The 20,373-nt window shown below is 38.3% G+C and overlaps 2 protein-coding genes across 3 annotated transcripts; one reads left to right on the top strand and one right to left on the bottom strand.

The window, feature by feature from the left end:
• Positions 1–39: 39 nt before the first annotated feature.
• LOC110047580 (uncharacterized) lies at positions 40–20,362 on the bottom strand. 2 transcript variants are annotated; one of them, XM_089278955.1, is made up of 3 exons: positions 20,269–20,362; positions 20,002–20,192; positions 40–3,372 (listed from the first exon to the last, which is right to left on the bottom strand). In XM_089278955.1, exon 3 carries the CDS (start codon positions 3,348–3,350, stop codon positions 1,386–1,388), a length of 1,965 nt encoding a protein of 654 aa, XP_089135081.1. In that variant the 5' UTR covers positions 3,351–3,372; positions 20,002–20,192; positions 20,269–20,362; the 3' UTR covers positions 40–1,385. The 2 variants fall into 2 exon arrangements, with proteins under 2 accessions (XP_089135081.1, XP_089135082.1); XM_089278956.1 differs by lacking the exons at positions 20,002–20,192; positions 20,269–20,362 and adding an exon at positions 6,525–6,946.
• LOC149097533 (uncharacterized) lies at positions 13,487–19,955 on the top strand. The gene is made up of 2 exons (XM_089278957.1): positions 13,487–13,691; positions 15,750–19,955. Exon 2 carries the CDS (start codon positions 15,785–15,787, stop codon positions 17,708–17,710), a length of 1,926 nt encoding a protein of 641 aa, XP_089135083.1. The 5' UTR covers positions 13,487–13,691; positions 15,750–15,784; the 3' UTR covers positions 17,711–19,955.
• Positions 20,363–20,373: the final 11 nt, after the last annotated feature.

Consider the following 20,373-nt stretch of genomic DNA (forward strand, 5'->3'; position numbering starts at 1 on the left):
TCAGACTCGAACTTTAATTTCAATATAGATAGAGTCATCTTTTTGGGCCATTTCGTAAATATAAAATTTATTAATTAATGATTATATTAGATATTTATATTTATATATTTGAATTACATATCACAAAACATATTGAGTGTCCATCAATATTTGATATCAATCAATTAAATGCTGTCAATTTATATCAATTATTATTTTGATTCCTGACTTTGAACCTTTAAATTTAGCCGTAACACGCTTAAGGACGATATACTCGTCTGGACCTGTGTCACGTCTACCTAACCTTGGCCTTCACATGGCCTTCACATTATGTTATCCTATAACCCACATGTTTATTTCCTTTTGTTTTAGTTCCAGTCCTTTCGGTGAAAGTTCCTCCCAAAACTCGATAAGAAAACCGTTTAAGTGTGAATTCGTGACATAATTCGACGAGAATCTCATCTAGAAGCAGCCAAATCTTGTCGACTCAGACGGATATTTGGACGAGTTTCCCGTCCCGTTCCGTCCCGTTATCACACGAGGACGGAGCCTCGTCACAGACGAAAACAAGTTGACTTTCCCGTCTCTGGTGTGAAGTCGGCTTTTTTTTTACGATAACAACTCCGCGTCGAAAATTTGATCATAGAACTTGTACCTTCCTAAGGTACATGAAATGTTTCTTCACTTTTCGAATTCATTCGATGAGCTAAGCAGGCAATATTCCTTCTTGACAGTATCGAGGCAGAAAAAGCTAGTGCCACTTCCGGCCGTTTTCTAGTATATCACGGGGGTCTTCTTCCACCTCAAGCGTGACCGTGAAAGAAGACCCCTATATACTAGAAAACGGCCGCAAGTGGCACTAGCTTTTTCTGCCTCGACCGTGTGTTTGCACCCTACAGATGTTATTTGGAGAGTCAGTTATAGCCTGCGAATAGGCTCCCGGCGAGGACGGAAACAAAATTCGGCGAGCGAAGCGAGCGGACGAGCGCGTAACGGAAGAATTCGGAGAGCAAAGCGATCGGGACGGGACGGGACGGGGGAGCCACCCTCGCTTCGTTCGGGCTCACCTGGAGCCTGTTCACAGGCTACAGTGACGAGGATTTGTGTCTCAAAATCTAACTTACGTCCAGGATTGCACGTAGCTACCAATTTTACAAATTTAGGAATTTTCGTCTCTAATCAGTGACAGATTGTATGTAAACGAGCATACTAAAGTAACGTAATCTTTTGATAGTAACTGTTAATCAAGGTAATCATCCATCACTGTAGGTTATCCATTAATGATACAGTCAGTAACTCGCCGAGTACTAATATGGCGTCTGAATGTTAAACCAAGTGTCTCTTTTTTCTTCTATGGAGCAGGAAATGTTTCTGTACGGTAAAAAGTCATTTCATATAATCACTTTCTAAACTATCTTTTTCCTTTCACCAGCAAATGTTTTAACAAATTTCTCAGCCTCCTTGTTAATAATTTCATGTACCTTGTCTCCATGACAACACTGTGGCCTGTCTCGACGCCAGAAAAGGCGGCGCTGTCTGATGAGTGGAACTTGATCATCTTCATTTTCGTTTCTTTTGTCGTTAATAAGAGGAGATGTTTCACTAAGTATAAATGTATCACGAGGAGACACTTCACATTTTGCGCGAGGCTCCGCTTTCTTCCACTTCAGCCACTTCTTTTCCAGTGCAATTCTATCTTGGGTCAAATCATTTGCTTGGTAAAGCATCTTACTGAGCTCTCGGCACTCGTTTGATGATGGGCCAAAGGCAGCTGCATACTTCATGTAGGTCGCGTCAATCTTGTCTGTTAAATCATCTTCGTAGGAGGCAAAGTATTCGCGTATTTCTTGTCGGCCTTCTCTATTTCGCCAAACAGGGCTCAGTTTGGTCTTGGGTAGTTGACAACAGGGTACAAATGCCGCGGCGTTGCGACATCCAGGCGTCCTCTTTGGGGGATAAGCACAGGGGCTTGTTATTATATTTGGAATGAGTTTCTCATCCCAGCTGACAAAGAACATGTTTCCACTCAAGTCTCCACCGGAACATTCAAACGCGTGAGGGCGTGGGCCTTTGACGGGCAGAACTAGACAATCCCTCAGGTTCTCGTACCCTTGCTTTTCCTTGGTCATTCTCAGCACACGCACGTCTCCAGGATGGTAACATGGGTCTCGCATCACCACAAACTCTTGGCCAGGGATAAAACCTTCCGTTTCGTCCTCTAACATCGTGGGGTAGAAGTAGCACTCTCCGTACCCCAGTTTCTGGTAAGGATCGGAAACAGCAAACACCAGTCGAGACTTGGGGACCAGAATTCTCGTGTATGCAGCTTTTTCCGTCTCATCCAGTTCTTGTTTTCTCAGACCTTTCAAGTGCTTTTTTGTGGTGCTATCAATGCCTTTGTGTTGAATATCTTGCAGAAGACGGAATTCTCCTTTGCAACGCAGGAAATACTCGGCCTCTGCAGTCTTCCTGCACATGTCTTCTAACAATTCATGGTAGCCTGTCTGCAAGTCGTGTAGATTCTTAGCTGATACTCCTCTATCAGCAAGAAGCATGACCATTCGAATGTCGAGGTATCCGTTGACGTAAGGGCGGGAATAATCCACAACATCAGCGAAGCTGAACCCTTCAGGCATGTTCTCATCTGGGGTAACAAACTTCTGCATTGAGTTCTGGAACAGCACTTTAACGTCTGCCAAATCTTCTTTGAGTACCAGCATACCCTCGATGCCTCGATAGCGGACGTGGACAGCGCTGGGCTGATAATCAAGCTTGAAGATTCGCTGTACTTCGGAAGAGAATTCAGGAGACATAAATCCACATCCATCAGTGAAAGTGTATGTTCTGGTAATACCGCCCGTAATGTCTGGCTGCATTTTGTACTCCTTTGTAGTCAATGGCACGACTTTGTTTAGCGGCGTGAAAAGCATTGCAATATTTCTTGCCCGCTTTCCTAGGTTTTTCTCTTCAAGAAAGTCGCCAAACTTCGCCAAATGCTTGTGAATTTCGTCCTGGGTGGCTCTCATCAAGTAGCAGGATTTTGTCTTCAGTTGTTCATTCGAGTGGCCAAGGAAGAGGTACGTATGTTGACGACAAAATACCCCTCTTTCTAGAACACTTTTGCAGAAGCTGTTCGCTTTGTCGGCTGGCGTGATATCAAACGTCAACTTCATTAGCTTCTGGTTGAGGTCTGGCACCTCACTTTTTCTCAGGTACTCTGTCAGTAAAGTGCTTTCGAGCTTTTCATGATCCACTTTGTAGTCATTTCGACCAGTGCCATGACACTGCACATTTATTATGTAGGTTTCACCTTCTTCGGTCTTTGGTGGGATCGTGGCGGCTAATAGGTCTATGCGCAAATGCCAGGACATTGGAAATCGTAGACTTTATCTCCTGTAGGAAAAGAGATTTAGAATCAGATTTAGGGTTCGCAAGTAAGGCTTTTACTTCGGGTAGAAGAGCACTGTGCGTCGTCGGAATGGAACGCACAGTCACCAAAATTATTCATAATTAAGGTATTGACGAGCAAATTCATGCATGCAAATATTAAAAAAAGTTCTCTTTGCTTTTCTTTTGGAAAAAGTGGAAATATGTCTTTATTCTTAAGTTAACAACTGTGGAAGTGTGGAAATTTGGAAATGTGTCTTGAATACTTAAGTTACCAAGTGTGGAAGTGTAAAAATCTAGAAATGGCTGTTGAATACTTAAGTAACTAACTGTGGAAATCTGGAAATCTGGAAATGTGTCTTGAATATTTAAGGTACCAACCATGGAAGTGTAATAATGTAGAAATGTTTCTTGAATACTTAAGGAACTAACTGTGGAAGTGTGGAAATCTGGAAATGTGTCTTTGATACTTAAGTAACTAACTGTGGAAGTGTGGAAATCTGGAAATGTTTCTTGAATACTTAAGGTACCTAATAAAGAAGTGTGGAAATGTGGTGAAATTGTGGAAATGTCTCCAATACTTAAGTCACCAACCGTGGAAGTGTGAAAATGTAGAAATGTTTCTTGAATACTTTCGTTCCTAATTGTGGAGCCTGGAAATGTGGCTTAAATACTTAAGGTACCAACTGTCATTATTGCCTTTCGTTATATTTTTCGGTCTCGTGAAGTGTCACACAATTTCCTTCGCACGCCAATTTATAAACACGTTGTCGCGTGATTATAACAAGGAACAACCTTTACTGCTGAATGTAAGACTTTTATTTGACAAAACAACTATTGCACACGAGGATGACCAGAATGACCATATAATAACTATCTTCTTAAAAAAAGATTTCTTCTTAATAAACTATTTTACAGAGTTGAAATTTCGCAGCATTTTAGTAGACTATAACTAACGATGCCTATCATCTTACAAGCGTATCTCTGTTAACGCAACTATAACTTATACGTATCAACCTTGATTGAAGGGAAACACTGATCGGAGCAAAGACCTTGATTAAAAATAAAAAAAAATAGTCATAATTTTTTTTTTTTGAGGAGGGGATGGATCTATTTAGTTATACAGTAATTTTAGGAAAATCTTTCTTGTGGACTTGTCGACGTAGAGAAACACTGCCTTCCTTGAGCCACTTCATAAGAATTTTGGTAATTAAATATGAAACTGAAAAACACATATATTTCAAATTGAATAAAACGAATTATAAGACAACGCTATTATTAAGGAAAATCGTTAAGGAAAATCGTTAAGTTAAATAAGAATGTAGATAAGAATTGACAAAATCTTTTTCTTAATTAATTCAATATGGTGTCATCGTTAACTACTGTAAACCAAACTTTATTCATTCTTCTGTAACTTAATTGTTGAAAAAAGAATCGTAATCGTTGTAATTGTGGAGATAAATAAATAAATCAATAAATAACTAACTAAATAAAAAAAAAAAAATTAAAAATAGCCATAATTTACTTCTTAAGGTAAGAGAAAAAAAATATTTATAAAATAAAATGTGCAACTGAAATACAGGTACTCAGCATGCTCCTTTCAACGATGAATTTATGAATTTCTTACTGAAAATTTCACTTCATTACTTCTTTCAGTAATTCGCTCTTCAAATGAAAAGTTTAAAATACAAATTAAGACCTGATTAAATACTCAACTTTTGATTAATCCAATGAATCTTTGAGTATTGGATTGAGTATATATACTGTTTAGAGAGTGTAAAAAGAGTGTATTTTGATGATGATAGCACTAGTTCTTAGAAAGGTGTGTTAAATCACCTTATGTTCAGCTTTAATCTATATAAAATCAAGTGTATGATTTTCAGAGGTGAAATATATGACTTAATTCAAAAGACAAGACAGTAGTATCAAAGGAAGGAAAGTCGAAGTATATTTCAACGCTCACTCTTTACACAAGGATATTGTTTTTCCGGCCTAGGCTGAATATTCTTATATCTCTGCCGATTTTTTGCTGAAAATATTTTTGGGAATATTCTTAGATTAAGATACACAATTGTTATTGCTGAGATGTTATTATAATCGAGCATACGGCTAGTGTTGTTTTTGGCTAGTTTTGTCGTTTAGAGAAAAGAAGAATTTTATCTGGTTTAGCTAATAACATATAATAATTGTATGGCATTTACAAATTTTTGACACAAAAAATTATATTCTTTTCAAAATCTCATCCTCGCATTTATTCTGAAATTCTGATAAATTCTTATAAACTAGTAGTAATCGTAGATTAAAGAGTGCGTTCGAGTTTTGGTAGGCTTGGTATGTTAAAAAAAAAAAAACAAGAATTCTAGGGAAAGCATTTTGTGCCTGAGCTGTTAGGTAGGCGTGAAATTGGTCTCCCTTCAGCAGGAGCCAAAACAAATGAATTGATCGCAAAGCACGTGCATACGAGAGGGTTTGTTCTCGTTTATACATGTATTGTGTAATATTATGCATAAATCTGTGTTTTATACCCAGTCCCTAGTGCGTAGTCTGCAGTCCGCAGTCAGCAGTCCGCAGTCCACAGTGTGTGTTTTATACTGACTGTGTAAATCGACACCAACCATGTTTGTTCCGTGGGTATGCGAGACGACGTGCTTTTAGTACCAAAACTAGGACAATTATTCTTATTCTGGTGGGTGGGTGGGTGGGTGGATAGATAGATAGATTCACAGATCTCGAACTTTTTATGCATTACGCGGTTAGAACTGCATTCTGTCGAACGAAAAAGAGTGTATTGATCTGTATTATGTTGCGCCATTACGTCGATTTGTTTACCTCTGAGAGAGTGACAAAGTTGCATTTTCTGACTCCCTAACGATAGTCTTGATTATGCTTCGCGTATCCACGACTAAAAACTAAAATCGTTGTCTATTTAACAACTGAGCTTTCGGCTACCAGGATGCAGCCTTTGACGAGTAAAACTAAATCGAAACCTGCGAATGAATGAATATTTACATTCATTTGTTAACACAGCCAAGTGTGAAAAAATAACCCAAACGGAATACAAATGTGGAAGAAAGACTTATTTCCGATGTACAATCAATCGATTGAGAACCTGCCGGTTTATTTTTCGAATAGGAAACAGTTTACTGTATTAATCTTACCTTAAGTGATGAAATCGCTCCTCTTCTTCAACCAAGTCGGCAACGAAAGTATTAGAGACTAGGGAAGCCCGTCTGTTCAGTGCAGTTTTGTTTTGATGCCCGGTATAGAGATGTCTGAGTTTTTTCGCTAAATCTTAAGCTTTCGATGTTCAAGCGAAATTCTCGGAAATCGAAAGTGCGTAGTAAACAGTTTCTTTATAGAAGTTACCTTATAGGCTACCTTATAGGTGATCCTGTAGACACATGCTCCTCCCCCCCATCATAGCCAAAGTACTTGACTTACAGCTGGCAGATGTTTGTTGTTTTTCTCTTGCAAAAAATTGTGAAAGCGCTTTTTTTAAATTCAAGAAGACCGCCATGGTCTGGCCTTTCTCAGTTAAATTATGATTTCTTGCACATGTGTTCAGTTGCAAAGTGAACAGGACAACAGACAGCATGTCATAACCTGACCTCATAATAGCAGATGCAATGTCAATAGACTCTCTTTCCTAGAAACTTGCTCGTGTTTTCTAGGAATCGAGACTGCTACTTCCTACTTGTTCCTCGTCGAAAAAAAACTTTAATCGCAAGAATCGATAGCTTTTTTCACAATAACTGTCTAATGTCTCGCGCGCTGATTGGCTCATTTTTATCATCAATAAGAGTACAGACGGATAAAATTTTAATTTATGCAAGCTTTCAAGTTCAACTTTCAGCTGTCAAACTGTCAACTTTTTAACCAATGAGATTTTATGGACTTTTTTAAGTAGGCAATCAAAAAGCGAGAAAAGCTATTGACAATGCTCCCGTCATTTTGAATAAAATTCGCTTATCTTTGTTTACGGCAAGTTTACGGCGTCTTTTCCCCTCATTTATTCCTGGCATTTGACCATTTTGGGGTCTTGTTATTGTAAAAAACAAATTAACGTCAGTTTTTTTTGTGCGTCTGTCCTCTTATTGATGATAAATTTCGTCATAACATTGTCAAAGTTTACTGCGGAACCGCTCACTTGCGGCTCGTGGTTCCACAGCCACTTTGACAATGTTATGACGCAATTTATCACCTGCCAATGAGATGACAGACGCATAAAAAACTGACGTCAATTTGTTAAATCGAAAGAACACTTTCCAGCATAATATCCTAACAGCAGTAACAACAAGCTAAAGGACAGAGCTGTACAGGCCCGCAAATGATCCCCTTACTGCAGATGATCCCCAAATTGTACCGCAAATTATCCCAGGGGCCCGTTTCTCGAAGGTCCCGAAAAGTTTTCGCACCCGAAAAGCCATAACAAAATCTCGAACCTTATGATTACAGAGCTGTTTTATTCAGAAATTCTTAATGTGACTAGAGGTTCGGTGCATACAAGAAGTTTCAGAAGTATAAACTTCTCCGTTTTTAGATACAGACGAACTAAAAATGGCTTTACGGGCTCCTCCCCCCATCATAGCCAACGTACTTGACTTGCAACTGTCAGATGTTTGTTGGTTTACTCTTGCAGTAGCAGTCTCGATTCCTAGAAATCGAGACTGCTGCGTATTTCTCAGTTAAATTATGATATCTTGCACATGCGTTCAATTGCAAAGTGAACAGGAGAACAGACAGAACAGGAAGCATGTCATAACCTGACCTCATAATATCAGATGCAATGTCAAAAGACTATTTCCTAGAAACTTGCTCGTATTTTCTAGGAATCGAGACTGCTACTTCCTACTTGTTCCTCGGGGGGAATCGATAGCTTTATCGAAAAAAACATTTCTAGCGTAATATCCTAACAGCAGTAACAACAAGCTAAAGGACAAAGCAGTATTGGAGAAAGGCGTGAAAAGAACGATTACATTGCAAGAGTTTAATTTTCATTTCAAGATTTCCAGTCTTTCTAATTTATTTTTATACGGGGATTCCCCACATTTCAGTTTCAGTTCAGAACTACAAATATCCAAATAAGGTGTCAGAATCTAGTGCACTCTCCTGAACGCCGCACAATGAAGTGCATTCCCGGCATTCTTCTGCCTGTGTTATTAACCCAAAGCTAGCTGTTTCCCTCGTCTAATTACAAAGGAGGATATACATAAACGACAAGGGCGAGAGCCCTCAGATAAATATCACGGCCAATATTAGAACTCTATATTCCTTAGAAGCCGCCGGAAGACACCTAAACGTACGACGCCATCTTTCTTGTGTCGGAATTGGAGTCGTTTCGGCAGACTTAAAAGTGATCGTCTCGATCAGGGCCCTCTTTTATTCTTCACTGCAGTCTTGAATTCATCGGTTTGACTTTCGACTTGGCTACGCGAGCATTTCGCTTCACTGGAATTTTGGAATTGCGCACCATAAGCGATATTTTAGCACTTCATTTTGGGTAATCAGGAAATCGTAATGGAAAGAATACTTTTCACTGACGAATCGCTGACCCTTTGAGACCTATTTACATGACAGACCAGGCACAGCATTAAAACGTATTAGAACGCTTCTGGCTCCACATTGATCGTCAGACATAGTTTATTGATTTCCGCCACCCTTCTAGAACTGTGCACTGTGCTTTTTTGGAAAAAGTGGAAATATGTCTTTATTCTTAAGTTACCAACTGTGGAAGAGTGAAAATTTGGAAATGTGTCTTGAATACTTAAGTGACCAGCTGTGGAAGTATAAAAATGTAGAAATGGTTCTTGAATACTTCAGCAACTAACTGTGGAACTGTGGAAAGCTGGAAATGTGTCTTGAATATTTAAGGTACCAATCATGGAAGTGAACTAACTGTGGAAGTATAGAAATCTGGAAATGTTTCTTGAATACTTAAGTAACTAACTGTGGAAGCGTGAAAATCTGAAAATGTTTCTTGACTACATAAGGTACCAAATATGGAAGTGTGGAAATGTGGTGAAATTGTGGAAATGTCTCCAATACTTTAGTTACCAACCGTGGAAGTGTAAAAATGTAGAAATGTTTCTTGAATACTTAAGAACCTAATTGTGGAATCTGGAATTGTGGCTTAAATACTTAAGGTACCAACTTTGTAAATTTGGAGATGTGTCTTACCCCCCACAAGCACCCCACACATTTTTACATATTCTTCAATCACATCCTGATGATGAAATAAGCAATTCATACAAATCAAGAAAATATAAACATTTATTTTGTTTTTTACAGACATTTATTTTTTTTAAACGAGAAACGCGCATTTGGATCATCACTCTTAAGGTGTTCAGCCTCGAAAGGTCCACAGCAGGAGCTTTTGCGGTACCTTTTAGGGTATTGAGCCGGAAAAAATATGACAGATGATAAAATGTGTTGTTTCAGAATTGGTACCGGCCTCTTAAGGTGAATCAAAATTTAAAGCCACGCCCACAAAACAGGATCTTGGTACCTCTTAGGGGTTCTTTTCAAAATTTCCGACGAGCACCTCGGTCCTTATCCCCACAGGGACAAAATCTTCTCTTCAAAAGTTGTGTTTTTTTGTATTTTAGAGGTGTTTGACAGACTGAATGCCGCAAACCGATGATAAAAAAGTATATCCAATAATAAATGACTATGTGTGGTTGCATATTCTCTGATCATCAGTTGCCGTAGCAATATAATATCATGTGCTGATTACGATTGAGGCAGAAATTGAAACAACGAGAGAACTCGAGAAGACAGCCACAGATAGAGAGCAGTGGAAATATCTGGTCGCAGTCTTATGTGCCACTTAGGCACGAAAAGGATATCACTGCGTAAAATAGCGGGTGTCGTGGCCGGAAATCACACGATACGGACCCGTATTCTTCGAGAATACCGACAAATCCAGGAGTACCGTTTTCCAGGAAACGCGACGTGTCCAGTGCGTGCCAGGAACAGTATTTTTCCCGATTCGGGGTGTCAAGGCACGGAAATTTTCCTATTCTTCCTGATTTGCCACAAATAACGGCGCACCGCAGGAAAGCAAAATAGTCGATCAAGTTGAGCATTGTACTTCTCATCTTTACAAAGTCATTGTTGCTTTTCGTTACATTTTCCGGTTTCGTAAAGTGCCACATGGGATTCCCCTATCGGATATTTCACGGTTGTCACACGTGATTCCCCTGTCGGATATTTCTCTACACGAAGGATAGTTTTATTAACAAATAACATTCCCACATCGTGAGAATACATGCACCAACATCCCCTGAGAATGTACTCTTCTTCTGATGCATGCATCTACAAATTCCCTTTGCGCACCAATTTATAAACACATTGTCGCATGATTATAATAAGGAACAACCTTTACTGCTAAATCTAAGACTTTTTTTGGTCAACACAACTATTGCACACGAGAATGACCATCCACATATAATAATTATCTTCTTAAAAAAAGATTTCTTCTTAATAAACTATGTTACAGAGTTAAAATTTCGCAGCGTTTAAGTAGACTTTAACCAACGATGCCTATCATCTTACAAGCGTATCACTGTTAACACAACTATAACTTATATGTATCAACCTTGATTGAAGGAAAACACTGACCAGAGCAAAGGTCTTGATTTAAAATAAAAAAATTGCCACATTTTTTTTTTTTGAAGAGGAGGGGATGGACCTATTTAATTATATAGTAATTTTAGGAAAATCTTTCTTGTGCACTTTTCGATGTAGAGAAACATTACCTTCCTTGAGCCACTTCATGCATAAGAATTTTGGTAATTCAATATGAAACTGAAAAACACATATATTTCAAATCGAATAAAACGAATTTGTTTAAAGAAAAATGGAAGATTTTTCAAGAAGCAATTTTTTAACTGATAATTAAAGTAGACAACGCTAAATCTTAAGTTAAATAAGTATGTAGATAAGAATTGACAAAATCTTTTGTCTTAATTAATTCAATATGGTGTCATTGTTAACTTCTGTGAACCAACCTTTATTCATTCTTCTGTAACTTAATTGTTGAAAAAAGAATTGTAATTGTTATAATTGTGGAGATAAATAAATAACTAACTAAGTAAATAAATAAAATTTAAAACATGGCCATAATTTACTTCTAAAAGGAAGAGAAAATAATATTTATAAAATGAAATGTGCAACTAAGATACATAACCAGCATGCTCCTCTCAACGATGAATTTATGAATTTCTTATTGCAAATTTCACTTCATTACTTGTTTCAGTAATTCGCTCTTCAAATGAAAAGTGTAAAATGCAAAATAAGACCTGATTAAATATTCAACGTTTGATTAATCCAATCAATCTTTGAGTATCGGATTGAGTACTGTTTAGAGAGTATAAAAAGAGTGTATTTTGATGATGATAGCACTAGTTCTTAGGAAGGTGTGTTAAATCACCTTATGTTCAACTGTAATCAATATAAAATCAAGTGTATGATTTTCAGTGGTGAAATAGATGACTTAATTCAAAAGACAAGACAATAGTATCAAAGGCGAAGTATATTTCAACGTTCACTCTTTACACAAGAATATTGTTTTTCCGGCCTAGGCTGAATATTCTTAGTTCTCTGCCGATTTTTGGCTGAAAATATTTTTGTAAATATTCTTAGATCAGGACACACAATTGTTCTTGCAGAAATGTTATAATGATCGAACAAACGGCTAGTGTTTTTTTTTGGCTAGTTTTGTCGTTTAGAGAACAAAGGAAGAATTTTATTTGAATTGGTTCACTTAATAACAAATAATTGTATGGTATTTACAAATTTTTGACACAAAGAATTATATTCTTTTCAAAATCTCAAACTCGGGTTTATTCTAAAATTCTGGTTTATTCAGCCTCGATATTCTAATAAGATAAATGCTTATATGAAAAAAAAGAGTGTCTTACGTTGCGGCTTTTATACATCGATTTGTTTACTTCTGAGAGAGTGATTTTCTGAGCCCTAACGATAGTCTTGATTACGCTTCGCGCATTCCACGACCAAAAACTAAAATCGTTGTCTGTTTAACAGTTTTTCTAAAAATTGAGCTTTCGGCTACCAGGCTGCAGCCTTTGACGACTAAAACTAAAACGAAACATGGGAATGAATGAATTTTTACATTCATTTGTAAACGCAGCCAAATGTGAAAAAAATATGGTAATAAAAATATGGAAGGAAGGCTTATTATACCAAATGCACAATTAATCGATTGAGAACCTGCCGGTTAATTTCTCGAAGAGCAAACAGTTTATTGTATTAATCTTTCCTTAAGTGATGGAATCGTTTTTCTTCTTCAACCAGGTCGGCGACACAGATGGGGACGGTAAACGAAAGTATAAGAGACTGGGGAAGCCCCGTGTGTTGAGTGCGGCTTTGTTATGATGCCCAAACTAACTTCATTTACGAGGTCATAAAACGGAAATATATCCAAAACCCCTTGCTGGGCTTGACATATGGGCATAAAATCGTATAGCTTCACCGGTATACAGGCGCCTGAGTCTTCTCTAAATTAAAGTTTTCGATGTTCAAGCGAACTTTTCGGAAATCGAAAGTGCGGAGTAAACAGTTTCTTTAGAAGCAATCTTATTAGGCTTTGTTTTGACTGTGACATGCTCCTCCCCTCTCCCCTCATCACTCGGACTTGCAACTGTCAGATGTTTGTTGCTTTTCTTCTGAATACAAGAAAATAGTGAAAGCGCTTCTTTTTTCCGGAATTCCAGAAGACTGCCATAGTCTGGCAATTTCACAGTTAAATCATGATATATTGCACATTTGTTCAAATTGCAAAGTGAACAGGAGAACAGGGAGCGTGTCACAACATAACCTGATCCTATAATGTCATGCAATGTCAATAGGCTCAATTTCCTAGAAACTTGCTAGTGTTTTCTAGGAATCAAGACCCCTACTTCCTGCTTGTTCCGCTTCAAAAGAAGTGTTAATCGCAAGAATCAATAGCTTTATCGAAAGAACGTTTCCATACTATTGTCCTAACAGCATTAACAACAATCTAAAGGACAGAGCAGTATTGGAGAAAGGTGTGAAAAGAACGACTATATTGAAAGAGTTTTATTTTCGTTCGCATATTTCCAGCCTTTCTAATCTATTTTTATACGGGGATTCCCCACATTTCAGTTTCAGTTCAGAACTACAAATATCCAAATAAGGTGACAGAATCTAGTGCACTCTCCTGAACGCCGCACAATAAAGTGCATTGTTGGCAGTTTTCTGTCTGCTTTAACCCAAAGCTAGCTGTTTCCCTCGTATAATTGGAAAGGACGATATACCTAACAGACAACGCTGTCAGCCTTCAGGTAAATATCATTGCCAATATTATAACTCTATATTCCTTAGAAGCCAGAGGAAACTTAAATGTACCGCAACGCCATCTTCCTTGTGTCGGTATTGGAGTCGTTTCGGCAAACTTAAAAGTGATCGTCTCGATCCGATCAGGGCCCTCTTTTTATTCTTCATGGCCTGGTCTGTTCTATCAATAGGTATCAAAGAGTCAGTGATTCGTCAGTGATAAGTACTCTTTCCATTGCCATTTCCTGATTACCCAAAATGAACTGTTGAAAATTGCTAATGGTACACAATTCCAAAATTCCAATAAAGCAAAATGCCTGCGTAACTACGTCGAAAGTCAACTCGATGAATTCAAAACTGCAGCAGCATTAAAACGTATTAGAACGCTCCTGGCTCCACATTGATCGTCAGACATAATTAATCGATTCCCGCCACCTCTCTAGAACGCTTTCTCTGATTTATATGAGTCGAACATGTCATGTATGTTTATTTAGAAGTTAAAAATTCTTGCAGATTGAAATAATTGTAGACGTCATGTAGGGAGACGTAAATTGAGAGGAGAGGGAAAGAATAATAAGCGGGAGAATGAGCTTCGTGTAATCAGGTTGGGGTGTTGTAAACGGGATTCCGATGGTATCTGTCGTAATGGCCAGATGGCAGACAGTCTCGCAGAGTCTCATGAATGCTCCCTCTGCCTACCCCTACCTTAGTTAAAATTTTTGATCTCTGAAGAGCTCTCGCTTAGACAATTAGTTACTCGCCGAGTCCCCGACTCGATTCTGTTCGAAGTAGCTGAAGTTAGCTCTTTAGTTACAATATAATTGACTGAATGGACGTTGTTGCACCCTTTCTTTATTTCGTAATTTTACAAGAAGTTTCTCGAAGAACAGTTCTTTTCACAATCTTTTTCTGATTAAGCTTGACTTCACTACAATCGTTTTGGAAGGAGACGAGAGTTTGTTTCATTCCCCCAAAGCCCTCTTTGAAACAAGAATACCTAATAGTCTTACGAGTTTTCCGACGGCAACTGTCAATCATTGTGTTTGTTTGCTTCTTTGATGAGCAGTTGTTTTACCTAACTATAGCCGACCGATAAGTTCCTCAATTTGATTGGCTGCGGTTTAATTGCCATGCCAACATTGACGTCATTTAAAGTATATTTAGTTTCGGTGTAATGTTCTTGGCTTTGGATCAAGGCCATGAAATCAGTGGTCTATTGTGTTCTTTTCTACAGACATTAGATCCATGCTAGTGATTTCTCTTTAAATTCAAAGCACTGCACATACCTCGCTGACACGATGTGACACTAATTTCATTTCCTAAGAAAATGACAGTGACCTGTATCAGTTGTCAAGTGCGGAACTCAAGCAAATTCTAAATGCTTTTACAACGATCAGTCTGCATCAATAAATGTATTTTTGTTAGGATTAACAAGATGCAACTATAAGTTCTCTTCTAGCACCCAACGGCACAATAAACTTTAAAGTTGAAACTAGCATTTCTTCGACAGATGAGAAAAAAATCGAATGAGTGATTCTTGAGAAGTCATCCAGTCAAGACGAGGAATTTGCGAACAGGCAATTTTACTGTATTTGAAAATAAGGCTTGGTGCAAAAACCTTTGTTTTATTTGCATATTTACGTAAATGATTTGGTTTATTAATTCCAATGGGTTTGCACCAGTCTCGTTTTAAAACTGAGGGTATGGGGACTCGAAAATGAACTTGAATACAACGTGTAGACCATTTTCGAGTCCCATTACCATTGCAATATCAAAGCCGCTTCAAGCGGAACTATCCTCAAGCTACATAAGACAACAAAAATTGTTCAAGGTTCTGCACATTACAAAAAAAGTACTTAAAATAAGACTTTTCACTGACTTCTGGCATGTAAAATTAGCTGGTGTTTGTTTGGGGTAGAGATGGATGAAAATTAATGACAATCAGCACGGAAAGTTGATATTGATAACTTAATTAAGACTGTTATAGGTAAGGTTTTCAAACCAAGATATGGCGATAATTTTTCGAGCAATGGTCATGATGGTTACATTTGATGCTCTTTCATTAGATTTTACCTGAAGTGGTTAAGCTGACCAGATCGACATGGCCGGACCTTTCCTTGTGTCGTGTAACAAGCCACTGAAATGTCCATCCGATGACAAACTTTACGTCAAGCACATCTTTCTTCGAAAAGGCATTCCGAATCCTCCAACACAACCGAGAGAGGTGAAAAGTTGTTTAATGATCAATCAGCTGCTTTCCGAAGCCGGAGGAAAACGAAACGTGTGGGACAAACTTCTCATAGTTGAGTTTTCATCTTATTCTGAAGATGAAATAAATAGCTTATTAAGCAGGGGCATCGAACACGACGGTTCGCTATATTGCTTTCTGGGGTTTTCTGCGTCTCAATTGAGGGCCAAAACATGCTTTTTGATCAAGGAAACTGACACGCAAGTTAGCGACAGGCGCGGAAAGTCTGGCATCTTAAGCAATGACATCTCATTTGCTGACAGAGCAGCTAAGATTCAGCACATGTTTGAACCATTCGAAAGAAGCTTGGAGTTAAAGAAAAACGAGTTCGAATGCGAGCGCAGCGCTAGCTCCAATGTGCCAAGTGGGTTGATGTCGCCCGAACTTGCTGAAACGATCAAGACAGCATGCAGTCTAGCTAACGCACCCAGCGTCATTCAAGTCATCTGCCCAGCATTTTCTGGCAAATTAGTGCGTTGCGATGAGATAACGTCTGCGGCTAGTGAAGAGATTACTCCTTCGAGTGGAATTAAGGCACTGTTAAGAATTCCAGATGCAGCAGACAACTGTCGTAACTCCCTAACAATAGGTATTGCTGACTACACCAAACCTTACAAGATGGGATACTTGGACGTTTTCTCTGTGATGTTTTTGGACGAACGGGGTGTAAAGCGTGATTATCTACTGGCACTGCAGAGCTTTTACCATCAACTGCTGGAAAACCTTGGAAAAGCCGATTTGACCCATGCCAAGCACTTTCTTCGACTAAATGGAAGAACAGAACTTTTAAGTAAAATAAAAAACAGGATGACGCCTGAGGCACGGGAAAAGATCTGCAAGATAAAAAGCGACGAAGTCAAAGAGATGCAAGACCATGATGGCACTAACCTCAGAGTTCTTGTTACTAAATCAAGAGAGGTTTTTGGAATTGTGGATCCTTACGACGATAACGACGACGCTCTCAAGTCAGATGAGTGCGTTTTTATTCCTAACTTGGACTGTTTGAATCCTCAAGAACGAGAAGAGTTTGAAAAAGCAGTTCAGGTCCTTGTGATTCCACTACCGTGTTACACATCTTCAGGTATTCGAGTACTCAAACTTGTCCGCGATAAAGGAGAGTATGACAACCTCAAAGACTGCCTCGTTTTACCGTTACCAACAGAGGAGCAAGTTGTTGCCAACAAGTACTTCGTTTGCTGGGATGCAAATCTCATGCTCCATAAATCAAAGTCCCTTCTCGAGCACATGACCAGCGCTTTGCCTTCTAATTGGAGTCAGGTTCGGAAGATATTCACTGCCCTTCCTTGCTCGAGGGAACCACCTCCGACGAGGCAAAGGTTTGAAGAAATGGAATCTTGTAATACAGAGGTGAAAACAGATGAGCCTTCGACCAAAAGCAAGCTTCAGGAAAATGCCAAATTTCAGAGTGATCTAAGAGAGTATTTCTCTACCTTTAAAAGCAATGACGGCCTAATTTCCCAAGCAAAGTCACTTTTTGAGAAGTTTGCGTCTCATCCTGGGCATGGGCCATCGTGCTCCGAATGTCAAAAGCTCGGGGAGTACCTGTCGCCGGATTTTGCCTGGAATGCTACGAGCTACGATGCTGTTGAAAAATATCTCGCAAAGCTTAAGAAGAAATTTGAGAAGCTCAGCTCCGACCGGGAAGGAGCTCAAGATTCTGCAACTCAGTCTTCTACTCCACAGCCAGTTTGGAAAGAAATGACGGCAATTTTGAATGCTTTTATTGCGCCGCGCGCCCAGCAGAATGGATTTTTGTAGTATTTACAAAGATTTCCAACGCGATTCTGTACAAAGTGCTGTCGAAAAATGTCACGAGTTGCTCACTGCCTCTTTGAGCGAAGCACTTCTTTAGTAGTAAGTAATAAACAAGAGTTGACAATGCCAACAGCCACAAGAGACAACAACAACAAAAACAACAACAAAAAGCAAAGAAAACAAACAGACAAAAATGAACACCAGCTAAAAGAAACAACAGAGGCAGCATTTATAATGAACAAATGAAAACAGAGGTTCTGCAGTGGTGGGGGCATGTCGGATCTCATCAGTTTGGAAATAGAATTTTTTCTGTGTTTCTATCGCGTGTTAGTATAAATCTACTAGCGTTCTATCACGAATGCCATTCTCTGATTGGCTATGCTACTCACTGACTATTCTGTGATAGATAGTGAGTAGCGTAGCAGTGTCCCCTTGTTAACAAAATGAAGGCCGCCTCTTGGCGTTTTCGAAGTGTCTGTGAAGAGAATTTAGATAAAGTTTTGAACGACTAGTAGATTTATACTAAAACAATTAGATTATTCGCTCTCGATTTCTATGCGCCCTTGTCAACTATCACGCGATAGAAATCTCGACCTCATAATCTAATTGTTTAATAGAAACTCGAGTGGAAATTTGGGAGAATGAGAAATTCGAGCTACTCATATACTATCAGCCAGTAGAGTGCAGTGGTAGAGGTCGTCCACATAATGACAACATTTGCTAGTTTTTTTTTTAATGTTTCGAGGAGGATTTAGAAATGTTATTGCATAATTAAATTTTCAAGAACACTAACGAAAGGAAACTGACCGTTATCCAACTTAAAACCTCACAATTTGCCAATACTCAACCGATGAGCGCATTTGCACAGGCTCCAAATAACAATTTAATTCGCGCAATTTTGCTAAATAATGAGCTATAACTTCGGGAAATGATTGGAGATCTTGTTTTGAAGGAAATTTAGTGAGGATTTCACTAAAACAATTAGATTATTCGCTCTCGGTTTCTCTGAGGTCATAGTTAAATCTACTTTCGGCCTCATCAACTATCACCTCATAGACATCTCGAGCTCATAATCTATTTAAGTGTCGTTTTTGGGCGCATTTTTTTCAGAGTGTTATCTAACAGTAGTTTAAAAAATAGGCTGAGTATGCGTACACGCATTAACTCTTTTCGTTTATGTGACAGACTTAAATAATTGATGCTGTTATCAACAATAATCTTAGCTTACAAGAAAGAGGGTTGCTCTTTTTCAAACATTATGAAATATGCCAGTTGAATGAAGAGAAGCCATTTTTAGGAATTTGTTATGCAGTAGAACAATTCATTCGATCAAAATGTATTCAGTTAAAAAAAAAGAGAAAACGTAACTGAAAATGGAGATAGAAGAGCTAGAAGAAACTGAAATTTCCATCATGACGTGCTTTGTATGTCTCCAAACTCAGTGGTAATTATATATCTTTTACAAACGTATAATATCCCTTAAGAAACCGAATGTGACGTCATGACTATGTTTACAGTCAAACCACAATTTAATACAAAACACTTAGCTATACAGTTCATTATGTAACCAAAGCACTTAGCCGACCAATTAGATTGCTCGTTATATAATCAAATCACTTGGCCATCCAATCAACTAAGTTGTATAACAGTAAACAGAGTGATCGTCTGGTTGAGGACAGTCCTTAAAAGGAATGTTTTTGGTGACTCTCAGTCGGACGTTCACAATAGACATACTACCTTAAGCTTAAGTAAGTCTGGCCATGGTTAACGGTCATATTTGCCTACTTTTTCCGTAATTAAATTTACATAAAATCTAGTAAATCTTATAGGCACAAGTACAGTCATAACCTTATTTTTTCAAATACTATTTGTAGAACTGAAGGTAGCTTTTTTAAGACTAGTGTATATCTAGAGTGGCCCTTGAAATTATACGCTGAAACTATATGCTAAGCTACAAGCAGCAAAGCTGTTTATTTGAAGTGTTGATTTGCTTAAAGAAAAACAATCCGATTATAGTTAGCAACAATATTTGCTTTTTTGCCAGTTTATCTTACAGTTACGAGTACAGCATCAGCTTCTGAGGAAGCTGGCTGTTAAGACTCAGTGTAAATCTCGAGTATAAATTAAGGTTGTACTTGCGCTTGAAACTATAGCCTTTACCAATATACCATTGTATATGTTATTAGAAGATTTCTATTGAAGTCATAATCAACAAAACTGTTTATTAAAAGTATTTGATTTGTAAAAAGGGCGAAAGATCTTTCTAAAGTTTTGTTATGGTTTAACTTCCTTACCTCATTTTCCTCTACAGTATGTGTAGGAGGAGCGAATGTTCACAATGTTTAGGTCTTGCTTGAAGCGCGCCAAATCTCTTCAGAGTTGTTTTCATTCTTCTGGAGGCGCCTACAACTTCGGCACTTGCCATATAATATCCAAGCTGGGTTACTCGAACTTCAAACCAAATCAAGCGATCGCTAGTTTGATCCTGCGAAAATATACATGTGTCAATTGCATTGTTTGTTCCAGCCGTCGTCCAATAAAGACTTTTTCACATTTCTTACCAATCTCAAAAACCCTCGCGAGTATAGGGACTCGAGACTGGATCTAAGACATTTCTTCTCTGTAGTGACCTAACAAACTTACAACGTATGTTTATGCAACAGCTC

This window comes from Orbicella faveolata, unplaced genomic scaffold (genome assembly GCF_042242905.1).
Source record: "Orbicella faveolata isolate gen_17 unplaced genomic scaffold, um_ofav_v1 contig_47, whole genome shotgun sequence".
NCBI classification, from domain to species: Eukaryota; Metazoa; Cnidaria; class Anthozoa; order Scleractinia; family Merulinidae; genus Orbicella; species Orbicella faveolata.